The sequence below is a fragment of the Pelobates fuscus genome, chromosome 3, assembly GCF_036172605.1.
Source record: "Pelobates fuscus isolate aPelFus1 chromosome 3, aPelFus1.pri, whole genome shotgun sequence".
Taxonomy (NCBI): Eukaryota; Metazoa; Chordata; class Amphibia; order Anura; family Pelobatidae; genus Pelobates; species Pelobates fuscus.
Window position 1 is genome coordinate 1,603,940 of NC_086319.1, and position 27,710 is coordinate 1,631,649.

The following is a 27,710-nucleotide window of genomic DNA, read 5'->3' on the forward strand; positions in this document are numbered from 1 at the left end:
AGAAACTGAAATAATTACCTTGCAGGACTAGGACAGCCACTTGAGGCACTTCCTTGATGCCAATGGACTCCAGGTCCCCTAAATGACTCAGGAAGTCCTCTTGTACTGCATGAGGACAGCCAGTGCTCAAGAAATCCCTATAGGAAAGCATTGAAGCTCACTGCGCATGCGCATTAGACTTCTCGTCGAATAACTTTTGGGGAAAGCGGATCTCTAAACCAGCGCAGAGGGACACGGGAGCTGTAACCGGGAGAGTAAATAAAGTTTTTTTTGGCCCTTTACAGGGGCTGCGAGGGAGTGTGTTTCTAACACTATAATAAATTTAATAATATAAACCCCAAATGCATACTGGGTGTATTTGGGACGGTGGAGGTGATGAAAAATGGACTTATAATACAGCTGGATTCAGTCCCCATTTTTAATGCAAAAAGCAGGCAATATCTAGCCTTGGATTAAATGCTAATTCAGCCTCCTTGGATCTAGTTACAAATGAGCTTCAGCCCCATTCACAGATTTAATTAATACTTTATTTTAAGTTCTAATAAAACACACAGATACACATCCCCAGTCTCTTCCTATCCACTGTCTGCATCAGGTGGTAAGAGCAGCTAATAATGTCATAGAAGATTAACGAATGACTGGGCAATTAACAACATCCGCATCATTCAGTCACGGTGAGGAGGAGTCGATTCCAGCTCGACCAACGTTGGGCTGACTGGGCAGTTAACAACATCCACATCATTCAGTCACAGGGAGGAGGAGTCGATTCCAGCTCGACCAACGTTGGGTTGACTGGGCAGTTAACAACATCCACATCATTCAGTCACGGTGAGGAGGAGTCGATTCCAGCTCGACCAACGTTGGGCTGACTGGGCAGTTAACAACATCCACATCATTCAGTCACGGTGAGGAGGAGTCGATTCCAGCTCGACCAACATTGGGTTGACTGGGCAGTTAACAACATCCACATCATTCAGTCACGATGAGGAGGAGTCGATTCCAGCTCGAACAACATTGGGTTCCGTTATACCATTGTCTCCATAGGAGAAAAATGTGTAGACCATTCAAAAACACTGTCATAAAATTTCAGTGACTTTTCATGTAGTAGTAATTTCTCCTCGAGCAGGCCTCCTCTAAATCCCTGGTCAGGCTCTCCATCCAGATCTTTATATCTGTCAACAGAAACAGCCAGGGGATGAATTACAAAGACAACTCTACTTATTATGGGACAGTTTACAAAGAATCGTCAGATGTAGAGTTTCAATTTATTAGATGAGATCTCTCAAAAAAAATAAACCTCTAAGATACAAACATTTAAAGAAAAAAAAGAAAATAACCTTTCCCACCAACAAGGAAAAACAAAAAAAACTTACTTGTGGGAAATTCGCCAGAATCCCAGAGTATTTAGGAGCATCAAAGAAGCCAAAAGGAAGAAAAAATTCTCTAGATGACCGGCAGCCAATACTGCCGGATACCAACCACCTGAAAAACACAGAGTTACAGAAACGATGACTATACGATGCAACGGAACCCCAATAACTGGATTTCTGACTTCAAATCATGTTAAACTGCTTTAACTGTACGTTCTGTGCTCTCTAAATTAATGCAAGTAGTGTTAATAAGAAGACAGATAAAACAGGAGTGAAGGAAGTCAATTCATGAAATATGGGATCAATAGTAGATGTTACAGGGGGCAGCAGTAAGGTTTAGGATGAAGGAGCTAAAATAAACAGTTGGGATAATTTCTCAGATTAAAAATATAAAAACATCCTCTGGTTTCCTGAAAAGTGTTTCATGTCAAAAGGGCCTGATGTAATCATCAATTCACAGCAACGGGTGGGATAATCTCACTAATCTACCCTATATGAGGCACATCATCATTGATCACTTGAGGAAACACAACACCATGGTGCAATTAAATGATTTCTACAATAAAACTCAGGTAATCTCACTAATCCCTTCCCAGCATGCTTCCTAACCCCCCAATCTCTCTATCGCCTGCCGTATAATCTCACTAATCCCATCCCAGCATGCCTCCTAACCCCCAATCTCTCTATAGCCTGCCGTATAATCTCACTAATCTCTTCCCAGCATGCCTCCTAACCCCCCAATCTCTCTATAGCCTGCCGTATAATCTCACTAATCCCTTCCCAGCATGCCTCCTAACCCTCCAATCTCTCTATAGCCTGCCCTATGAACTCACTAATCCCTTCCCAGCATGCCCCCTAACCCCCCAATCTCGCTATAGCCTGCTGTATAATCTCACTAATCCCTTGCCAGCATGCCTCCTAACCCTCCAATCTCTCTATAGCCTGCCCTATGAACTCACTAATCCCTTGCCAGCATGCCTCCTAACCCCCAATCTCTCTATAGCCTGCCGTATAATCTCACTAATCCCTTCCCAGCATGCCTCCTAACCCCCAATCTCTCTATAGCCTGCCGTATAATCTCACTAATCCCTTCACAGCATGCCTCCTAACCCCCCAATCTCTCTATAGCCTGCCGTATGAACTCACTAATAACTTCCCAGCATGCCTCCTAACCCCCAATCTCTCTATAGCCTGCCGTATAATCTCACTAATCCCTTCACAGCATGCGTCCTAACCCCCAATCTCTCTATAGCCTGCCGTATAATCTCACTAATCCCATCCCAGCATGCCTCCTAACCCCCCAATCTCTCTATAGCCTGCCGTATGAACTCACTAATAACTTCCCAGCATGCCTCCTAACCCCCAATCTCTCTATAGCCTGCCGTATAATCTCACTAATCCCTTCACAGCATGCCTCCTAACCCCCAATCTCTCTATAGCCTTCCGTATAATCTCACTAATCCCATCCCAGCAGGCCTCCTAACCTCCAATCTCTCTATAGCCTGCCGTATAATCTCACTAATCCCTTCACAGCATGCCTCCTAACCCCCAATCTCTCTATAGCCTGCCGTATAATCTCACTAATCCCTTCACAGCATGCCTCCTAACCCCCAATCTCTCTATAGCCTGCCGTATAATCTCACTAATCCCTTCCCAGCATGCCTCCTAACCCCCCAATCTCTCTATAGCCTGCCGTATAATCTCACTAATCCCTTCCCAGCATGCCTCCTAACCCCCCAATCTCTCTATAGCCTGCCGTATAATCTCACTAATCCCTTCCCAGCATGCCTCCTAACCCCCCAATCTCTCTATAGCCTGCCGTATAATCTCACTAATCCCTTCCCAGCATGCCTCCTAACCTCCAATCTCTCTATTGCCTGCCGTATAATCTCACTAATCCCTTCCCAGCATGCTTCCTAACCCCCCAATCTCTCTATAGCCTGCCGTATAATCTCACTAATCCCTTCCCAGCATGCCTCCTAACCCCCCAATCTCTCTATAGCATGCCGTATAATCTCACTAATCCCTTGCCAGCATGCCTCCTAACCTCCCAATCTCTCTATAGCCTGCCGTATAATCTCATTAATCCCTTCCCAGCATGCCTCTTAACTCTCCAATCTCTCTATAGCCTGCCGTATAATATCACTAATCCCTTCCCAGAATGCCTCCTAACCCTCCAATCTCTCTATAGCATGCCGTATAATCTCACTAATCCCTTCCCAGCAAGCTTCCTAACCCCCAATCTCTCTATAGCCTGCCGTATAATCTTACTAATCCCTTCCCAGCATGCCCCCTAATCCCCCAATCTCTCTATAGCCTGCCGTATAATCTCACTAATCCCATCGCAGCAAGCTTCCTAACCCCCCAATCTCTCTATTGCCTGCCGTATAATCTCACTAATCCCTTCCCAGCATGCCTCCTAACCTCCCAATCTCTCTATAGCCTGCCGTATAATCTCACTAATCCCTTCCCAGCATGCCCCCTAATCCTCCAATCTCTTTATAGCCTGACGTATAATCTCACTAATCCCTTCCCAGCATGCCTCCTAACCTCCCAATCTCTCTATAGCCTGCCGTATAATCTCACTAATCCCTTCCCAGCATGCCTCCTAACCTCCCAATCTCTCTATAGCCTGCCGTATAATCTCACTAATCCCTTCCCAGCATGCCCCCTAACCCTCCAATCTCTCTATAGCCTGCTGTATAATCTCACTAATCCCTTCCCAGAAAGCTTCCTAACCCTTCAATCTCTCTATAGCCTGCCGTATAATCTCACTAATCCCTTCCCAGCATGCCTCCTAACCCCCCAATCTCTCTATAGCCTGCCGTATAATCTCACTAATCCATTCCCAGCATGCCTCCTAACCTCCCAATCTCTCTATAGCCTGCCGTATAATCTCACTAATCCCTTCCCAGCATGCTTCCTAACCCCCCAATCTCTCTATAGCCTGCCGTATAATCTCAATAATCCCTTCCCAGCATGCCTCCTAGCCTCCTAACCCCCAAATCTCTCTATAGCCTTCCGTATAATCTCACTAATCCCATCCCAGCAAGCTTCCTAACCCCCCAATCTCTCTATTGCCTGCCGTATAATCTCACTAATCCCTTCCCAGCATGCTTCCTAACCCCCCAATCTCTCTATTGCCTGCCGTATAATCTCACTAATCCCTTCCCAGCATGCCTCCTAACCTCCCAATCTCTCTATAGCCTGCCGTATAATCTTACTAATCCCTTCCCAGCATGCCACCTAACCCTCCAATCTCTTTATAGCCTGCCGTATAATCTCACTAATCCCTTCCCAGCATGCCCCCTAACCCTTCAAACTCTCTATAGCCTGCCGTATAATCTCACTAATCCCTTCCCAGCATGCCTCCTAACCTCCCAATCTCTCTATAGCCTGCCGTATAATCTCACTAATCCCTCCCCAGCATGCCTCCTAGCCTCCTAACCCCCCAATCTCTCTATAGCCTGCCGTATAATCTCACTAATCCGATCCCAGCAAGCTTCCTAACCCCCAATCTCTCGATTGCCTGCCGTATAATGTCACTAATCCCTTCCCAGCATGCCTCGTAACCTCCCAATCTCTCTATAGCCTGCCGTGTAATCTCCCTAATCCCTTTCCAGCATGCCTCCTAACCTCCAATCTCTCTATAGCCTGCTGTATAATCTCACTAATCCCTTCCCAGAAAGCTTCCTAACCCTCCAATCTCTCTATAGCCTGCCGTATAATCTCACTAATCCCGTCCCAGCATGCCTCCTAACCTCCCAATCTCTCTATAGCCTGCCGTATAATCTCACTAATTACTTCCCAGCAGGCCCCCTAACCCTCCAATCTCTCTATAGCCTGCTGTATAATCTCACTAATCCCTTCCCAGAAAGCTTCCTAACCCTCCAATCTCTCTATAGCCTGCCGTATAATCTCACTAATCCCTAACCAGCATGCCTCCTAACCTCCCAATCTCTCTATAGCCTGCCGTATAATCTCACTAATCCCTTCCCAGCATGCTTCCTAACCCCCCAATCTCTCTATAGCCTGCCGTATAATCTCACTAATCCCTTCCCAGCATGCCTCCTAACCTCCAATCTCTCTATAGCCTGCCGTATAATCTCACTAATCCCTTCCCAGCATGCCTCCTAACCCCCCAATCTCTCTATAGCCTGCCGTATGATCTCACTAATCCCTTCCCAGCATGCCTCCTAACCCCCAATCTCTCTATAGCCTGCCGTATAATCTCACTAATCCCTTCCCAGCATTCCTCCTAGCCTCCTAACCTTCCAATCTCTCTATTGCCTGCTGTATAATCTCACTAATCCCTTCCCAGCATGCCTCCTAACCCCCCAATCTCTCTATAGCCTGCTGTATAATCTCACTAATCCCTTCCCAGCATGCCTCCTAACCCTCCAATCTCTCTATAGCCTGCCGTATAATCTCACTAATCCCTTCCCAGCATGCCTCCTAACCCCCCAATCTCTCTATAGCCTGCTGTATAATCTCACTAATCCCTTCCCAGCATGCCTCCTAACCCCCCAATCTCTCTATAGCCTGCTGTATAATCTCACTAATCCCTTCCCAGCATGCCTCCTAACCCTCCAATCTCTCTATAGCCTGCTGTATAATCTCACTAATCCCTTCCCAGAAAGCTTCCTAACCCCCAATCTCTCTATAGCCTGCCATATAATCTCACTAATCCCTTCCCAGCATGCCTCCTAACCCTCCAATCTCTCTATAGCCTGCCGTATAATCTCACTAATCCCTTCCCAGCATGCCTCCTAACCCTCCAATCTCTCTATAGCCTGCCGTATAATCTCACTAATCCCTTCCCAGCATTCCTCCTAGCCTCCTAACCTTCCAACCTCTCCATTGCCTGCTGTATAATCTCACTAATCCCTTCCCAGCATGCCTCGTAACCCTCCAATCTCTCTATAGCCTGCCCTATGAACTCACTAAGACCTTCCCAGCATGCCTCCTAACCCTCCAATCTCTCTATAGCCTGCCGTATAATCTCACTAATCCCTTCCCAGCATGCCTCCTAACCCTCCAATCTCTCTATAGCCTGCCGTATAATCTCACTAATCCCTTCCCAGCATGCCTCCTAACCCCCCAATCTCTCTATAGCCTGCTGTATAATCTCACTAATCCCTTCCCAGCATGCCTCCTAACCTCCCAATCTCTCTATAGAATGCCGTATAATCACACTAATCCCTTCCCAGCATGCCCCCTAACCTCCCAATCTCTCTATAGCCTGCCGTATAATCTCACTAATCCCTTCCCAGCATGCCTCCTAACCCCCCAATCTCTCTATAGCCTGCCGTATAATCTAATTAATCCCTTCCCAGCATGCCTCCTAACCTCCCAATCTCACTAATCCCTTCCCAGCATGCTTCCTAACCTCCAATCTCTCTATAGCCTGCCGTATAATCTCACTAATCCCTTCCCAGCATGCCCCCCAATCTCTCTATAGCCTGCCGTATAATCTCACTAATCCCTTCCCAGCATGCCTCCTAACCTCCCAATCTCTCTATAGCCTGCCGTATAATCTCACTAATCCCTTCCCAGCATGCCTCCTAACCCCCCAATCTCTCTATAGCCTGCCGTATAATCTAATTAATCCCTTCCCAGCATGCCTCCTAACCTCCCAATCTCACTAATCCCTTCCCAGCATGCTTCCTAACCTCCAATCTCTCTATAGCCTGCCGTATAATCTCACTAATCCCTTCCCAGCATGCCTCCTAGCCCCCAATCTCTCCATAGCCTGCCGTATGAACTCACTAATAACTTCCCAGCATGCCTCTTAACCCGCCCAATCTCTCTATAGCCTGCCGTATAATCTCACTAATCCCTTCCCAGCATGCCCCCTAACCCTCCAATCTCTCTATAGCCTGCCGTATAATCTCACTAATCCCTTCCCAGAAAGCTTCCTAACTTCCCAATTTCTCTATAGCCTGCCATATAATCTCACTAATCCCTTCCCAGCATGCCTCCTAACCTTCCAATCTCTCTATAGCCTGACGTATAATCTCACTAATCCCTTCCCAGCATGCCACCTAACCTCCCAATCTCTCTATAGCCTGATGTATAATCTCACTAATCTCTTCCCAGCATGCCTCCTAAACCCCAATCTCTCTATAGCCTGCTGTATAATCGCACTAATCCCTTCCCAGAAAGCTTCCTAACTTCCCAATATCTCTATAGCCTGCCGTATAATCTTACTAATCCCTTCCCAGCATGCCTCCTAACCCTCCAATCTCTCTATAGCCTGCCGTATAATCTCACTAATCCCTTCCCAGAAAGCTTCCTAACTTCCCAATATCTCTATAGCCTGCCGTATAATCTTACTAATCCCTTCCCAGCATGCCTCCTAACCCTCCAATCTCTCTATAGCCTGCCGTATAATCTCACTAATCCCTTCCCAGCATGCCTCCTAACCCCCAATCTCTCTATAGCCTGCCGTATAATCTCACTAATCCCTTCCCATGCGTGCGGTTGGTCAAAAAGAGACTTCCAGGAATTTCCTGAACCCCTCCTCTGATCTGGGTCATTTTTGGATATGTTGATCATCCAGATCATGGCTATCAGGGGGTGTGACATTTGTGGGGATATGTTGTCTTTTGTGGTGTTTTCTAGACTTTGTATAAATGTGTGGTTTTTCTGTCTGGGGATAATTAAGTTATTGTATCAACCTTAATTGTATCACATGCAGAGGGGAGGGATTGTGTAATGTATGTTGGAGTGTTGTTCATTGTTACACTGTTTTTATTGGCTTGCATGTTTTGTGTCCGGTGCCAACAAGGTCCACCTGGGCGTCAACCTTGTTGGGAAACTTGTATAAAAGACGAGTATGCTCCATTAAACTTTCGGTTCTACTTCACCCTCAATCTAGAGTCTTGCCTCTTATTGGGGGGAATTGCTATATCACTACAAGGTATTGCTATGATCATCATACTCCCTTGGATAATCACTAGCTCTTGTAAGAGCTGTTCCTGCTACGCTCTCTAAAGGAAGAGAGGTTCACCCACTGAAACCTGGAGCCTTGTCATAGGTCCATGGTGGTTAGGAGATGGTGAGACCCCAACCAAGCTGCGGTGGTTCGTGGGGCCTGCAGTACTTATGGTGTCTGGAGAAGTGCTTGGAGCCCTCGGTAAGCACTAGGAGTATCCGTTGGCGGAGGTACCCAACCAGGGTACAGGAAGGGGTGAATGTATGTGGGGATGAAGTGTGTGAGGGGTGCACTGTGTGTGTATGCAAATATATACTCTGTGTGGGTAAGAGGGTACTGTATGTAGGGGGTTCACTGTTTGGGAGGGTGTACTGTGTTCAGGGGGATGTAGAGAGTGGGATGAGGAGGGGCTTTACAATTTTTATTTTAGTAATTGTTTAAAAATAAATAAAAAATAGAATATTCCCATTTTTCTGATCTTACCTTGCAGCGAGGGGTGGCACAATCAGATCCATGGTGGTTGAGAAGGCTGCCTATCCATTAGGTACAGGGGAGGTCACAAGATGAGAGATATCTTTCTTGGAGCTCCAGCACTTACACAGACTGGACCATACAAACCTACATGCTGACCCCCATCACATACACAGACTGACCCATACACACAGACTGAACCCCCCCACCCACACACAGACTGAACCACACACACAGACTGAACCCCCCCACCCACACACAGACTGAACCACACACACAGACTGCCCCCCCACACACAGACTGACCCATCCACACACAGACTGACCCCCCCCCACAGACTGACCCATACTCACAGATTGACACCCCCACTCCTCCCACACACAGACTAACAGACTGACACTCCCCCACACACAGACTGACCCCTGACACCCACACAGACTGACCCATACAGACTAAACACCCCCACTTCCACACAGAGACTGAACCACACACACACAGACTGACCCCCCAAACACAGGCTGACCTATACACTCACACAAACTGACCCATAAACACATACTGAATCCCCCACTTCCACACACAGACTGACCTCCACCTCCACACACAGACTGACCCACACACACAGACTGAGCCTCCCACACACAGAGACTGGCCCATACACACACAGACTGACCCCCCCACACACACAGACTGACCCATACACACAGACTGAACCCCCCACTCCCACACACAGACTGACACCCCCCACACAGACTGACCCCCGCGCCCACAGCCTGGCACCTACACACACATACACACACACAGACTGATCCATATACACATACAGACTGACCCATACACACAGACTGACCCCCCCCCACACACAGACTGGCCCATACAAACAGACTGACCCCCCACACACAGACTGACCCCCCACACACACAAACTGACCCATACACACACACACACACACAGATTGGCTCATACACACACAGACTGACTCATACACACACACAGACTGGCCCATACACACAAACTGACCCCACACCCACAGACTGCCCCCCCACACACACACCAACACCCACACAGACTGACCACCCACACCCACACATACTGACCCATACACAGAGACTGAACCCCCCACTTGGACATCGGACACACAGACTGAACCCCCACACACACAGACTGACCCCCCCTCCAACACAGACTGAACCACACACACACGCAGACTGACCCCCCTCCACACATGGACTGAACCACACACACAAGCAGACTGACCCATACACCCACAGAGACTGATGCATACACACAGACTAAACCCCGAACACATACACAGACTGAATCCCCCCCACAGACTGACCCATACACACACACACACACAGACTGATCTATACACACAGACTGAACCCCCACACCCACACAGACTGACCCATACACACAATAGGTAGTTGCTTTCTCCCGAACGCCGTTCTCCTAACTTGTCTAGAAGTTGAAGGGCAGCGGTACAGTTTTCCCCGGCATTTGCAGGATTACGTAGCCAGCATAGAGTTCCACGTATTCAACGTTTGGGAGACAAAATGGCTGCCATTCACTAGAGCACTTGCTCTCATATATATACGAATGGCGGCCACCCAAGGAAAGCACTTGAGCTAATTGCTCGTTTGCTTTTAAGGGGTGGTCAGTGTTCAGGGGGATATAAAAGGGAGACCACACATCTTTCATTCAGGGAACGAACAGACAGACGAACAACGTACGGACAAGGGAATAAATCTTGTATTGTGAAACCATTGTGCTACAGTGACTCCAAATATTTTCAAGCAAATCAATATTCCAAAGAGCACAAGTGACAACAATATTCTCAATATGAACTAGGTAACTGTAACGGACCGTTTCAGCATATGAGGGGTTAAAATCCGTTTAGGCGATAATCCCCTTTTCTCAGAAAGGCACAGCTACTGCAGAACATCAAAACTCACGGATTGGATATAGGTGAATGCATCAAACTCCCGAACTGCATACCAGGGAATAAGATAGCACTCCAAGCTGGAACCTCACGAATAGCTGCTAGCAGATGAATAGGAAAAGCAGACATCAGCTTACACTCCTAGCAGTCAATCTCCAACAGCATACAGTGAATCCCCCCAAGAACGAGACAAGGCTCCGTGTTGAAGGTCAAGCAGTGGTCTGAGGTGCTGGGGCACCCAGCCTGGTTTTTATTACATGAGTACACATACAGGCCACACCCAGGGGGAGGCATAAAATAACCAATCACATACATGGTTCAGCCCACACATCCCCTCCCCTCAGATAACATTAAACCCAATTATCCGGTACACCTTTTCAGCCAAGTTCTGGATGTACTCCAAAAACAGGGGGTACACCTTTAAATACAGCATCGCTGGATAACCCTTATTCAGGGGGACAACATATTCAAAATTCAAGTCATTCGGATGAACGGTTCGGGAGATATGGGGTTCCAAAGATTTGACCGACCGCATGGGTAAAGTATCCGAAAACAGTTCCATGCATTTTGGCCCTGCGGTCGGTCACAAACAAGGGAATGAAAACAGACGAATTGCCTGTGTTATAGAGCCTGGAGAGGGTTTGAATGAATTCCCTTGTTTGTGGGGTTCTTTCTACCGAACGGCGGGTCATTCGGTAGTTTCTATACGGATTTCTGGAAGTATGGAGGTCTCAGCGGTGTTTGCCTAGTCAAGTGTCCGATTTTAGTTCCAGACACTCGACGGCAAAACACCGCTGTTCGGTAGTTTAAGATGGCCGCCGCCACGTGTTCGTTTCCCGAATGGCGGCCACCCAGAGGACAAAGAATACATTACACTGATTGCCAATTACCCGTTTGCAACATTGTTGCAAACGGTAATTGGAGGCACACTTATTCCTGGGTGGTCTGGTTGTTCGGTAGTTTCACTCAATATACTGAATGGAGTGATTCTACCGAACAATCAGATGAATGCTGCATACATATAACCCAGGTTAACTGAACACATAAATGCATACATGATATTAAAGGACTAAAGGCAGGATTACTGTAATATGCTCTACAGTCTTAAAGGTACAGTATCCCACAAGTCCCAATAGGTCCACGGATGGCCCTTAAAGGCCCAGTAGCAGTAATATAAACTATTACATGCCCAAATATAGTTTTTACAGCGCAATATGTCCAGGGGCCATAGTCACAGGGCAGGAGGCTAGCAACCAGGCTTCTCCAGTTCTCAGTGGCGAGGTTGGTTTCGTCACAGTAACATTAATTAATTAATAAAAAAAAAAAGAAGAAAAAAAAAAGGCAATTACAAAAAAAAAAGCAGATTGTCTCAATCACAAAAATAATTAATTTAATGTACAGGTTCATCATAGAGGGGCACTTTTTGCAAGATCATTAAAAGTTGTGCAAATCAAATTCTATATTAAGGCAAAAAGCCCATTTAATTTCTTCCTGTCCATTTTATTTTGTAATCCCTACAAGATCCCTTAAGGCCTTAATATAGAATTTGATTTGCACAACTTTTAATGATCTTGCAAAAAGTGCCCCTCTCAGATGATCCTGTACATTAAGTTAATTATTTTTTGATTGAGACAATCTCCCTTTTTTAAATTGCCTTTTTTATTTAATAACTGTTGATTTAGACAATACGCCCCTTTTTAGATGGGGGGGGGGGGAGGGAGGGTAGGTTAATATATATGATCCTATTCTTCTTAAATTACATTTTTGGTGAATTATCTTGATTTAGAATTTCTTGCCTCTTTGAATTTTAGTTTCGACAATCTGCCCCTTTTTTCTCTTTTTTATTAGAGTTTTAATATTTTAACCCCTATAGGATATTTTGACTCTTATATGGTTTTATTTTCTTCTTAATATAATGCTATTAGACCTTGTTTTTTTATGTCTACATTGCTTTTATAGCCTCTTGCATATATACATATAGTGCATTGGACTGATGGAATGTTTATTGTAACATAAATTAATTAATCATTCGTTCCTTTATTCTCATTTTTATTTTTAAGTTCACATAATGGAATGTAGATATCCTTATACATGTTTGTTGCTATGCTTAAGTATTTTAATATTTATAAGATGGTATTTGCCTTTTTTTAGAAATGGAGATGGACTTTTTTTAGGGAATAAGAGACAGCTGTGTAATAAATTGACTGGATGCTATATAAATCTGAAATACGTGGGAGGACTCACCATGCTGGAGAAAGCCCCAGGAAGTGGGGTGAAACATGTCACAAGCTGAAAACTAGTAAGTGCTTGCTTGAGCAGAGACTAAGTGAGACGCCAAAACTAAGGAGAGAAGGGAACCGGTTAAAAACTGGGACTATATCCTCGTCAAAGTGAAGTGGTGTCTTACATCCAGGAGCTTGCCTTTGCTGATTACATGGTTGTTACGGTTGCCTCCAGGCTGGCTGGAAGTTGGACCATAGAAAGAATACTCCTAGTGGTCACCAAAGGACCATCAGCATCGTAGACACCATAACTACTGTGTAGACACCATAAGTACTGCAGACTCCACGAACCGCCGCTTCTGGGCTAGGATCTCGCCGTCTGCTATCCACCCTGGACCTACGACCAGGCTCCAGGTTCCAGTAGGTGAACCTCTTCCTTCTGTAGAGCGAAGCAGGATCAGGAACAAGAGCTCTTACAAGAGCTCAGTAGCTAAGGGCATAGCAATCCCTGTAGTGATTATAGCTGGTCCCTACAAACATGAGTCAAGGCTGCAAGTTAGAGGGTCAAGTCATTCTGTTTATTGGCACCCAAAGGGCTTTCTTTTATGCAGGTTTCCCTTAGATAGGACTACCCACAGGGTGTTACAAAACAACCAATCATACACGTACATTACCAAAAACACTCCCAGCAATTACACACAAAATCCTTCTCTCTGCCTGTGATATAATTATGTTACACAAGGGATTATCATAATTATCACAGGCAGGAAAAATACAGTTTTTATACATACACTGTAACTTTAAAAATATACATCCAATCTTCATAAATCGAACTCAGCACACTTTAAACATAAAAACTCTCAAAAATCATGCAAATCCCTTCAGTAGATCAAAGGTTAGACAGAAGTCCTTTATGACCGACCGCAAGCACATTTTCCTGCCCAAAACAGTTCCATAGATTTGGGCTGAGCGGGCAGTCTATTTCAGGCTACAAAATGACTAAGTCCCATTCGAACGTGCGTTCGAATCTTAGAACGGAACTTAGTCTCTGCAGCTTAAAATTCAGTATGGTAGAAGGTAAGGGTCAGCGGTGTTCGCGGAAATGTGTAGCCGATTTCGGTTCCATGAATTTGGCTACACATACTGCTGACCTCGTTCGAATGAACAAAGATGGCCACCGCCATGTGTTCGTTTGTCGAACGGCGGCCACCCAGCGTTCGGCAATTTACCTACTGCAGACTCCCAGCCTGGGAGGTAAATTGCCTGCACTCTTCCACTTCTGGGTGGTCCGCCTGTGTGGTACTTGGTTCAGTAAGCCCCATTTACCAGGAACAAGTTATTTTACAGGTCTGGGGACATAGTCTTAAAGGGGCATTGCTCACCAAAGTCACAATATGTCCCCAGACGGTTCTTAAAGGGCCATACACACTCAATAAAAGTCCATACGTTTTCAGGGGCACAATCTCCCAGGGGCCATAGTCATGAGGAAGGAGGCTGGCAAATAGGCTTCTCCACAACCCAGGGAAGCAGGGCAATTTGTCATTTTAAGGGCCAATTACAAATGGCAGTTTGTAACAATGGTTTATACAATTTGTGGAATTAAAAAAACATTGAAAGCAAGATCTTTTCGGCTGTGGGTGAGTCTGTACAGCTGGCAATCTTGGATCCCACGTACTCAAGGGACTGGGCACTATAGTTTGGAGTAATACTCTAATCCTCTGTACCTGTGAGTTTAACCATTTGGATTTTAAGTTGCTTTTTGCTTTATTTTACAATGTTGCACTAGGATGTTTTTTATGTTTTCACTTGTCACTTTGGAATATCGATTTGCATGAAAATATTTGGAGTCACATTTTTCCAAAGCTTTGTGGAATATCACATTTTTAATTGTAAAATGTATTTGCCCACCCATTTATCAATATTTAACTCTTAAATGAGAAATTGGGATGAAATTCTATGCATAGTGTCAGAACTAGGGTTCTGATACACTCCATATTAATCCAAAACATTGGAATCTTACCATCTGAGCTTAAAAACACAACTTCAACCACCAGAGCTCCTGTGAAACAGCCCACTGCATTGAAAAGTGTCAGGAAGTTCATCGACATGCCTCGAATTCGACTTGGAGCAAGTCTGAATGTTATGACAGAGCCTGAAATATATTTAATGACGTTTTACTGGGTTTGTTTATATGGTTGGACAGTATAGTCTACATGCAGTGAGTAGTAATAGCTGGTGAAAGTCTACTAATGGATTTTTCTGGCTACCAGCTCTATATATAGAGCATTGTAGATGATAGCCATCAGTCTAACCAGTCACACCAATTGCTTCACCCATATTTGGACTTTGAGTTATTCAGTGAGGTTCACATCAAGATAATCTAGACATCAATTATGTATTGTCATTATTAATTATATTATTAATGAACATTAGAAAGCATATTAAAGTTATTGATTGAGATTGTCCACTGTCCATCAGTTGTATTTAGGGGAATTTTCCATTTTCCCACTGATTCTCACTTTGTGTTAACTGATTGCTAGGAATCTACCTGCAAATTTTCTGGCTCAATTAGGACATTAAGGAGAAAAAGCTACAAATACTTAACTTACTAATATAGACATGCTCCCCGTAACACTTACAGGAAGGAATGACCAGGACTTCAGCCAAGCCCAGCAGAGCATACTGAGGGGCCAAGTGAAAGGCAGACATTGTGGAAACCTGGAGAACCTTGCCAGAAAGAGTCTGTTCCACCAGTGGGAAGTTCTTTCTGTAGATTTCATAGACCCCTGCGACCAGTAATGATAGAGATGCACAGAGGTGACCATAAACTGGAAAATAAACAAACAAAGTGATTGGGTTTGTCTGGGGTCTATCTTCAAAATATGAGCCAGTGTGTTTGCATCACGCAAGTGACCCTGTGTAACACACACTGATCAGCCACAACATTAAACCCACTAACAGGTTAGGGGAATAACATTAATTACATTGTTACAATGGCATCTGTCAAGGGGTAGGATATATTAGGAAGCAAGTGAACAGTCAGTTCTTGAATTTTATGTGTTGGAAGCAAAAAAAAAAGTGACAAGCAAAAAAATCTGATTGACAAGGCTAGTGATGGCTAGTTGACTGGGTCAGAGCATCTACAAAATGGCAAGTCTTGTAGGATGTTCCTGTTATGCAGTGTTTAGTACCAACCAAAAGTAGTGTAATGAAGGACAACCGGTGAAACCTGCATGAGGGTCATGGGCGCTCAATGCTCATTGATGCACGAAGGTTAGCACATTTGGTAGGATCACACAGAAGAGCTACTGTAACTCCGATTGCTGAAAAAGTGAATGCAGGTCATGATAAAAAAAGGTATCAGAACACATAGTGCATCACAGTTTGCTGTATATGGGGCTGTGTAGCTGCAGACCTGTCAGAGAGGCCATGATGCCCATTGTCCACCGCCAATAGCATGTTAAATGGGGAACTGAGCATCAGAACTGGACTATGGAGCAATGGCAGAAGGTTGCCTGGTCTGCTAAATCAATTTTTATTTTAGATCAACTGGATGGCCAATTGCATGAGCATTGTTTATCTAGGGAAGAGATGGTATCAGGATTCATTATGAGAAGAAGGCAAGCCAGCGGAGACAGTGTTATTCTTTGGGCAATGTTCTGCTGGAAAACCTTGGATTTTGGCATACATGTGGACATTACTTTGGCATGTACGACCTAGAAATTGTTGAAGACCATGTAAACCCCTTCATGGCAATGGTGTACCCGGATAGCAGTGACCTCCTTCAGCAAGATAATGCACCCTGCCACTCTGCAAAAATTGTTCAGGGTTATTTTGAGGAACATGACAGAGAGTTAAAGGTGTTGCCTATTGGGCGCCAAATCCCCCAGATCAAATTGAGTATCTGTGGAATCAGTTGGAGCAACAAATCCGATACATGGAGGCCCCACCTCGTAACTAGCAGGTCTTAAAGGATCTGCTGCTAATGTCTTGGTGCCAGATGTGACGAAGTGCCCTTCGCCACTTTGTCCTGGAGAGGCCTGCTTGCCTGCCTCCTCCCCTGCGACTACGGTCCTGGACTATATTGCACGTTAAAACTATATCTGGGCTTAAATGAATTTTCATTGTGCTGTCTGTGGCTCTTTAAATGGGCTGGACAGAGACTATGGACACATAAAATATGTTTAAATGCCTTGTTGGGATTCGGTAGTAAAACCGTTCGTATGATTCTATACGAATCCTTTGTGTACCGAATAGATGGCCGCCATTTCGGGACTTACAGACTTAAAGCTGTACCCCCTGTTTTTGGGGTACATCCAGAACTTGGGTAAAATAATGTACGTTTTAATTATGTTATGTGTTTATCTGAGGGGAGGAGACGTGGGGGTGTTACCATGCATGTGATTGGACAATTTTATCCTCCCCCTGGGAGTGTCCTGTGTGTACCCTTTCCTAATAAAAAGCAGGCTGGGTGTTCCAGTTCTTCTTGACCCTTCAAAACGTAGCCTCGTCTCGTTATTGGAGGGAATTGCTGTATCACACTGGGGATTGCTATGCTCTGCATATTCCCCTGAGCTTAATCACTTAGCTCTTTTAAGAGCTTGTTCCGGATACGCTCTCCTGGAGGAGAGGTCTTCCCCACACGGTCCTGGAGGACAGAAGCCGATGCAGGGTGGAAGGAAGACGGCGCGGCTCCAGTTAAGCTACGGCGGTTGTGGAGTCTGCGGTGGTTGTGGTGTCGTCTGCAGTGCTTGGAGTCCTCTGAGAGCGCTAGGAGCATCCATCAACGGAGGGTACTCGGTCAGAGTACACGGAGCTCCGTTACACCAGATACCACAGGAAACATTCAGAGGTCTTGTAGAGTCAATGCCTTGACGCATCAGAGCTGTTTTGGCAGCATGGGGGGGTTCTACATGATATTAGATAGGTGGTTTTAATGTTGTGGCTAATTATTGTACCTTGTGTGCATACCCCAAGGTACATTTAGATATTGGCTATAGGTATATGGGATACAGTGGAAAATATATCACTTAATATTCTCACTAAAATTGACTTTAAATCCAACATATGCCACAGTGCTTTACTATATTGAAAGGAGAAATTACGTAGCAAGTAATTGACAGAAATATAAGATGTCAGAGGTGACGGCTTCAAAATCAACATTTTAATTTGAGAGAAACACGGAAAACTTACCGATTGATGCAGATGGTGACAATCCATGCCCAGTTTTAGCAAACAGGTATCCGTGAACACATTCAAAACAAGGAGCGATAATTAACAACGGAACAATACTAATTATTTTCATAATGGCAATTGGAAAGAGAAATCCATTTAAATTTAGATTTGAATTCATGGTTTGAATGAAATATCCAGATGAAACCTGGACAAAAAGAAAGTAATACAAATTCTAGAAACAGAATATTTAATATTAGAATACACCAATAACTAATTAAAATCCCCATTAAAGGGTTAATAAAAGCACCATGACCATTGAGCGATTTCAAGTGGTCATGTTGCTTGAAGTCTATACATGTAGCGTTTCCCTATGAAGTGAAATATTTTACATTGATTTCAGAAATGTAGCTCCACCTCTGGCCACATTATGGTGGAACTAATGTCAATTATTTGTATATTCAATGCACAGGGGATCATTCATTGGCTGATAGTGATCAGCTGATGCTTCCAGCCAACCAATGTCCACCTGCCTTCAGGGGAGACTTTATGACCAACGAGGAACCAGGCAATTATTACAAAATGGTTTTCCCCATTACCATGGAATGGCACCAGGGTGCTCCTAACTTCATAACCGCTACAGAGTAACCATTCTTTACTGTAACTCTTGGAATGTATCTGAGGAAAGGACAATATTCTTCACATATTACATGACAAATATTGGAAGAAAGGTTCAGGTTTTTAGCACAATGTCATTATAGAGAATAGACTCCATAATGAAAGCTTTCCTTTAGTTCTGTGAGTCATTTAATTTTCTGGGGAAAAGAGGTAAAAGCATTCTGTAAATGCTTTAACTAGTCCAGTTTAAATTTTTAGAATTTAGATTCACCAGGATGCTACAGCTTGTGGAACTGAAATTAAATACATTTGTCTTTTCATTTTTGATCTTCCTCCAGGGATTGAAAGTCTAGATTTCAGATTAATTCCCAAGTTGTCCTGACTTTTCCAATGTTTCATCTTACAGATATTCATTATCAAGACATATAAATTTATTTACATCACTCGATGTGCACTATGGAAAAAATGTTGTTCATGCAAATTGATTTGCCATCGCGTGTTATGGTTCAAATACATTTTGTCCATTTGGTCATTTTGGCAACATAGTTTGGACAAACCAAAAAAATACAAATTCTATGTGTACCTTCTGTCAGTGCCCACACTGTGATGTTCTATGTGTACCTTCTATCAGTGCCCACACTGTGACATTCTATGTGTACCTTCTATCAGTGCCCACACTGTGACATTCTATGTGTACCTTCTGTCAGTGGCCACACTGTGACATTCTATGTGTACCTTCTATCAGTGCCCACACTGTATAATTCTATGTGTACCTTCTGTCAGTGCCCACACTGTGACGTTCTATGTGCACCTTCTATCAGTGCCCACACTGTGACGTTCTATGTGCACCTTCTATCAGTGCCCACACTATGACATTCTATGTGTACTTTCTATCAGTGTCCACACTGATGTTCTATGTGCACCTTCTGTCAGTGCCCACACTGTGACATTCTATGTGTACTTTCTATCAGTGTCCACACTGATGTTCTATGTGTACCTTCTGTCAGTGCCCACACTGTGACGTTCTATGTGTACCTTCTATCAGTGTCCATACTGTGACATTCTATGTGTACTTTCTATCAGTGTCCATACTGTGACATTCTATGTGCACCTTCTATCAGTGCCCACACTGTGACATTCTATGTGTACCTTCTATCAGTGCCCACACTGTGACGTTCTATGTGTACCTTCTATCAGTGCCCATGATGTGACGTTCTATGTGTACCTTCTGTCAGTTCCCACAGTGTGACGTTCTATGTGTACCTTCTGTCAGTGCCCACACTGTGACGTTCTATGTGTACCTTCTATCAGTGCCCACACTGTGACGTTCTATGTGTACCTTCTATCAGTGCCCACACTATGACATTCTATGTGTACTTTCTATCAGTGTCCATACTGTGACATTCTATGTGCACCTTCTATCAGTGCCCACGCTGTGACATTCTATGTGCACCTTCTATCAGTGCCCACACTGTGACGTTCTATGTGTACCTTCTATCAGTGCCCACACTATGACGTTCTATGTGTACCTTCTATCAGTGCCCACACTGTGACATTCTATGTGTACCTTCTATCAGTGCCCACACTGTGACTTTCTATGTGCACCTTCTGTCAGTGCCCATACTGTGACGTTCTATGTGTACCTTCTATCAGTGCCCACACTGTGACATTCTATGTGTACCTTCTGTCAGGGCCCACACTGTGACGTTCTATGTGTACCTTCTATCAGTGCCCACACTGTGACTTTCCATGTGTACCTTCTATCAGTGCCCACACTGTGACGTTCTATGTGTACCTTCTATCAGTGCCCACACTGTGACATTCTATGTGTACCTTTGTCAGTGCCCACACTGTGACTTTCTATGTGTACCTTCTATCAGTGCCCACACTGTGACATTCTATGTGTACCTTTGTCAGTGCCCACACTGTGACTTTCTATGTGCACCTTCTATCAGTGCCCACACTGTGACGTTCTATGTGCACCTTCTATCAGTGCCCACGCTGTGACATTCTATGTGCACCTTCTATCAGTGTCCACACTGATGTTCTATGTGTACCTTCTATCAGTGCCCACACTGTGACGTTCTATGTGCACCTTCTATCAGTGGCCACACTGTGACGTTCTATGTGTACCTTCTGTCAGTGCCCACACTGTGACATTCTATGTGTACCTTCTATCAGTGCCCACACTGTGACGTTCTATGTGTACCTTCTCTCAGTGCCCACACTGTGACGTTCTATGTGCACCTTCTATCAGTGGCCACACTGTGACGTTCTATGTGTACCTTCTGTCAGTGCCCACACTGTGACGTTCTGTGTACCTTCTCTCAGTGCCCACACTGATGTTCTATGTGTACCTTCTATCAATGCCCACACTGACGTTCTATGTGTAACTTCTATCATTGCCCACACTGACGTTCTATGTGTACCTTCTATCAGTGCCCACACTGATGTTCTATGTGTACCTTCTATCAGTGCCCACACTGTGACGTTCTATGTGTACCTTCTGTCAGTGCCCACACTGACGTTCTATGTGTACCTTCTGTCAGTGCCCACACTGTGACGTTCTATGTGTACCTTCTATCAGTGTCCACACTGATGTTCTATGTGTACCTTCTATCAGTGTCCACACTGATGTTCTATGTGTACCTTCTATCAGTGTCCACACTGATGTTCTATGTGTACCTTCTATCAATGCCCACACTCTGACGTTCTATGTGTACCTGCTGTCAGTGCCCACACTGACGTTCTATGTGTAACTTCTATCAGTGCCCACACTGACATTCTATGTGTACCTTCTGTCAGTGCCCACACTGTAACGTTCTATGTGTACTTTCTATCAGTGCCCACACTGTGACTTTCTATGTGTACCTTCTATCAGTGCCCACACTGATGTTCTATGTGTACCTTCTGTCAGTGCCCACACTGTGACATTCTATGTGTACTTTCTATCAGTGCCCACACTGTGACTTTCTATGTGTACCTTCTATCAGTTCCCACACTGATGTTCTATGTGTACCTTCTATCAGTGCCCACACTGTGACATTCTATGTGTACCTTTTGTCAGTGCCCACACTGTGACTTTCTATGTGTACCTTTTGTCAGTGCCCACACAGTGACGTTCTATGCGTACCTTCTATCAGTGCCCACACTGTGACGTTCTATGTGTACCTTCTATCAGTGTCCACACTGATGTTCTATGTGTACCTTCTATCAGTGCCCACACTGTGATGTTCTATGTGCACCTTCTATCAGTGGCCACACTGTGACATTCTATGTGCACCTTCTGTCAGTGCCCACACTGTGACATTCTATGTGTACCTTCTATCAGTGCCCACACTGTGACGTTCTATGTGTACCTTCTCTCAGTGCCCACACTGTGACGTTCTATGTGCACCTTCTATCAATGCCCACACTGTGACGTTCTATGTGCACCTTCTATCAATGCCACACTGTGACGTTCTATGTGCACCTTCTATCAGTGCCCACACTGACGTTCTATGTGTACCTTCTATCAGTGCCCACACTGACGTTCTATGTGTACCTTCTATCAGTGCCCACACTGATGTTCTATGTGTACCTTCTATCAGTGCCCACACTGTGACATTCTATGTGTACCTTCTTTCAGTGCCCACACTGACGTTCTATGTGTACCTTCTGTCAGTGCCCACACTGTGACGTTCTATGTGTACCTTTTATCAGTGCCCACACCGTGACGTTCTATGTGTACCTTCTGTCAGTGCCCATACTGTGACGTTCTATGTGTACCTTCTATCAGTGCCCACACTGACCTACTATGTGCACCTTCTGTCAGTGCTCACACTGTGACGTTCTATGTGTACCTTCTGTCAGTGGCCACACTGTGACGTTCTATGTGTACCTTCTGTCAGTGCCCACACTGACGTTCTATGTGTACCTTCTGTCAGTGCCCACAGTGACGTTCTATGCGTACCTTCTGTCAGTGCCCACACTGTGACGTTCTATGTGTACCTTCTGTCAGTGCCCACACTGACGTTCTATGTGTACCTTCTGTCAGTTCCCACACTGTGACGTTCTATGCGTACCTTCTGTCAGTGCCCACACTGTGACGTTCAATGTGTACCTTCTATCAGTGTCCACACTGATGTTCTATGTGTACCTTCTATCAGTGCCCACACTGTGACGTTCTATGTGTACCTTCTATCAGTGGCCACACTGTGACATTCTATGTGCACCTTCTGTCAGTGCCCACACTGTGACATTCTATGTGTACCTTCTATCAGTGCCCACACTGTGACGTTCTATGTGTACCTTCTCTCAGTGCCCACACTGTGACGTTCTATGTGCACCTTCTATCAATGCCCACACTGTGACGTTCTATGTGCACCTTCTATCAGTGCCCACACTGTGACATTCTATGTGTACCTTCTGTCAGTGCCCACACTGTGACATTCTATGTGTACCTTCTATCAGTGCCCACACTGTGACGTTCTATGTGTACCTTCTCTCAGTGCCCACACTGATGTTCTATGTGTACCTTCTATCAATGCCCACACTGTGACGTTCTATGTGTACCTGCTGTCAGTGCCCACACTGACGTTCTATGTGTAACTTCTATCATTGCCCACACTGACGTTCTATGTGTACCTTCTATCAGTGCCCACACTGATGTTCTATGTGTACCTTCTATCAGTGCCCACACTGTGACATTCTATGTGTACCTTCTGTCAGTGCCCACCTTGACGTTCTATGTGTACCTTCTGTCAGTGCCCACACTGTGACGTTCTATGTGTACCTTCTATCAGTGTCCACACTGATGTTCTATGTGTACCTTCTATCAGTGTCCACACTGATGTTCTATGTGTACCTTCTATCAGTGTCCACACTGATGTTCTATGTGTACCTTCTATCAATGCCCACACTCTGACGTTCTATGTGTATCTGCTGTCAGTGCCCACACTGACGTTCTATGTGTAACTTCTATCAGTGCCCACACTGACATTCTATGTGTACCTTCTGTCAGTGCCCACACTGTAACGTTCTATGTGTACCTTCTATCAGTGCCCACACTGTGACATTCTATGTGTACCTTCTATCAGTGCCCACACTGTGACGTTCTATGTGTACCTGCTGTCAGTGCCCACACTGTGACATTCTATGTGTACCTTCTATCAGTGCCCACACTGATGTTCTATGTGTACCTTCTGTCAGTGCCCACACTGTGACATTCTATGTGTACTTTCTATCAGTGCCCACACTGTGACTTTCTATGTGTACCTTCTATCAGTGCCCACACTGATGTTCTATGTGTACCTTCTATCAGTGCCCACACTGTGACATTCTATGTGTACCTTTTGTCAGTGCCCACACTGTGACTTTCTATGTGTACCTTTTGTCAGTGCCCACACAGTGACGTTCTATGCGTACCTTCTATCAGTGCCCACACTGTGACGTTCTATGTGTACCTTCTATCAGTGTCCACACTGATGTTCTATGTGTACCTTCTATCAGTGCCCACACTGTGATGTTCTATGTGCACCTTCTATCAGTGGCCACACTGTGACATTCTATGTGCACCTTCTGTCAGTGCCCACACTGTGACATTCTATGTGTACCTTCTATCAGTGCCCACACTGTGACGTTCTATGTGTACCTTCTCTCAGTGCCCACACTGTGACGTTCTATGTGCACCTTCTATCAATGCCCACACTGTGACGTTCTATGTGCACCTTCTATCAGTGCCCACACTGTGACATTCTATGTGTACCTTCTATCAATGCCCACACTGTGACGTTCTATGTGCACCTTCTATCAGTGCCCACACTGACGTTCTATGTGTACCTTCTATCAGTGCCCACACTGACGTTCTGTGTACCTTCTATCAGTGCCCACACTGATGTTCTATGTGTACCTTCTATCAGTGCCCACACTGTGACATTCTATGTGTACCTTCTTTCAGTGCCCACACTGACGTTCTATGTGTACCTTCTGTCAGTGCCCACACTGTGACGTTCTATGTGTTCCTTTTATCAGTGCCCACACCGTGACGTTCTATGTGTACCTTCTGTCAGTGCCCATACTGTGACGTTCTATGTGTACCTTCTATCAGTGCCCACACTGACGTACTATGTGCACCTTCTGTCAGTGCTCACACTGTGACGTTCTATGTGTACCTTCTGTCAGTGGCCACACTGTGACGTTCTATGTGTACCTTCTGTCAGTGCCCACACTGACGTTCTATGTGTACCTTCTGTCAGTGCCCACAGTGACGTTCTATGCGTACCTTCTGTCAGTGCCCACACTGTGACTTTCTATGTGTACCTTCTGTCAGTGCCCACACTGACGTTCTATGTGTACCTTCTGTCAGTTCCCACACTGTGACGTTCTATGCGTACCTTCTGTCAGTGCCCACACTGTGACGTTCTATGTGTACCTTCTATCAGTGTCCACACTGATGTTCTATGTGTACCTTCTATCAGTGCCCACACTGTGACGTTCTATGTGTACCTTCTGTCAGTGGCCACACTGTGACGTTCTATGTGTACCTTCTGTCAGTGCCCACACTGTGACGTTCTATGTGTACCTTCTGTCAGTGGCCACACTGTGACGTTCTATGCGTACCTTCTGTCAGTGCCCACACTGTGACGTTCTATGTGTACCTTCTATCAGTGCCCACACTGTGACGTTCTATGTGTACCTTCTATCAGTGTCCACACTGATGTTCTATGTGTACCTTCTATCAGTGCCCACACTGTTACGTTCTATGTGTGCTTTCTGTCAGTGGCCACACTGTGACGTTCTATGTGTACCTTCTATCAGTGCCCACACTGTGACGTTCTATGTGTACCTTCTGTCAGTGGCCACACTGTGACGTTCTATGTGTACCTTCTATCAGTGCCCACACTGTGACGTTCTATGTGTGCTTTCTGTCAGTGGCCACACTGTGACGTTCTATGTGTACCTTCTATCAGTGCCCACACTGTGACGTTCTATGTGTACCTTCTGTCAGTGGCCACACTGTGACGTTCTATGAGCTTGGTGGGTGCTCGTCCTGAGTGAACCTACCTAAAGATTTCCAAAATTAATTCATTAAGTCCATTATTGGACAGTAGTACACAAGGCTTCTGTCAGGTTTCAAAACTGACATGTAAGACTTTTTCGTTTATTACTGGCACTTTAAGTGAACTTCATGATTTTCTCCTCTAGTGGCCTCCCTAGCCACTAATCTATTCACTCACCTTAATAACCTCACCTGGATTAACTAACGAGGAGGCTTGATAAGTCTACTCCCGGCTAAGTCTATGCTCTGATACAGAATCTCTGTTCCTGGTAATATCCTGTATTTTATCTACATGATTTCATTCTGTAGAGAACTTACCTGCAGTGCCTCATCCTGTACTCATCTGCATTTCCTCATACTGAAAGGCACTAACCTGCATTACTTCATCCTGAACTAACCTGAAAGACTTTCCTTATCAGCTTCCAAGAATCCTGATTTGTGGCATATTGCCTTCATTGAAGAATCTTAACTGCTTCAATTGCTGCATCACTGCATGGTCTCGTAAGCAACCTGCATTATGTTATTTTGGAATATACCTACCTGTTTCAACCTCTGCAACTCTGCATGATCCTGTATTGTCTTTTCCTAAAAGGTATTTACCTATAACCAGCTGCATTGCAAAGTATCCTGGAAATCCTTAACTACTTGGTATAACTTAAAGCCTGCTTGTATACAAAATACTTTATTAATTTACTTTCTAAAGATCTTGTTTGTGGCATATCACCTAAACCCTGTTTTACTCACAAAGTATCCTGTTTGTGGCAGACTGCCCTTTATTCTTTATTTTCAGTAAATTTATGTCTAATATGACAAAGTTTTAACCAATAACCCTTGCAATCGTCTCCTTCTGACCTGCTCAGGAGCATGACCGCTTCTCAGCTCAAAGCTTCTGATTCTTGTCTGTGCTCAGAAAGAAGGGGCAGAGGGGATGAGGGTGGGTTGCAGTAGTTGCCTATATCTGCAGCAACTGCAAGCTATGATTTTATATAAGACCAAATAAAATATGCAAAAATAATTGCAATAATTTTTTTTTCTGTGGGGGTTATCTGTATTAAGGCAATTTGGCCTGGATTTGTGGGAGGTGCTTGGTATCCACTCCTAGCCTACTGAAGGCACACCAGCCGACTTGCTATTAGTTGCTCCAACCATCACCCTGGATGACCAGGAAGTTAGCCCTGCTCATATGATCCCTGTGCACATAAAAATAGAGATCCTGGAAGGTAAAGACGTCAACCTGGCTTCCCTGCTGATTGCCTCCCAGGATATTGTGGAAAATAAGACTTATGCTTATGGTGATGTGTCTGTTGTCAGATCTAGGGACGCCGGCCTAAACAGGAAACTGACTATCTCCGAGTTTGTACTGGCTTTTGGTATTTACCAGGATGTCATCTGTGCGGTCTATCCCAATAGAAGAGAGGAGTTTGATCTTTATATGCACAAGCTGGTAGACCTGGGCAACAAATATGGTGGTTCAGCCTTTTATGACTACCATAGGTCTTTTTCTGCAAAAGTGTCTGGAGCCTTCTCCCAGTATGGAACAAGATCCAACTGGGGAAGGATTGATACAGTCCTATTTTGCAGACACTTTGCAGGTCTAAGAACACCGGCTTGTGCATACTGCTCCTCTACAGCCCATACAACAAATTTCTGTCCCAACACGGCGGACGAACATGCCTCCACGCAAGGAGCTAGTTCCTCTGGTGTTCCAGAGAAATTGACAAGAGACAAACTGGGACGCCCAATCAAGTGTCTGGGCAAGTCCCAGATATGCAATAATTTCAATGTTGGGTCTTGTAATTATAGCGGTTGCAGATTATTGCATATTTGTTTAAAATGTTTTAGGGCACATGCAAAAACCATGTGTCCAAATAAAATGTACTCTAAGCCTTACCTAACGTCCATTAATATGCCGGTATTTACTGCATTTATGTCACATCAC

At 44.9% G+C, this 27,710-nt stretch overlaps 1 protein-coding gene across 1 annotated transcript in view; it reads right to left on the reverse strand.

The window, feature by feature from the left end:
* Positions 1 to 570: 570 nt before the first annotated feature.
* Positions 571 to 27,710, reverse strand: part of SLC15A5 (solute carrier family 15 member 5) — a 121,856-nt gene continuing 94,716 nt past the window's right edge. The window contains exons 5-9 of the mRNA XM_063449902.1: positions 18,136 to 18,322; positions 15,582 to 15,770; positions 14,963 to 15,094; positions 1,374 to 1,482; positions 571 to 1,172 (exon numbers count right to left, since the gene is read on the reverse strand). Coding sequence (XP_063305972.1) covers positions 1,025 to 1,172; positions 1,374 to 1,482; positions 14,963 to 15,094; positions 15,582 to 15,770; positions 18,136 to 18,322 — 765 coding nt within the window. The 3' untranslated portion in view covers positions 571 to 1,024. The remainder of the gene's footprint in view (positions 1,173 to 1,373; positions 1,483 to 14,962; positions 15,095 to 15,581; positions 15,771 to 18,135; positions 18,323 to 27,710) is intronic.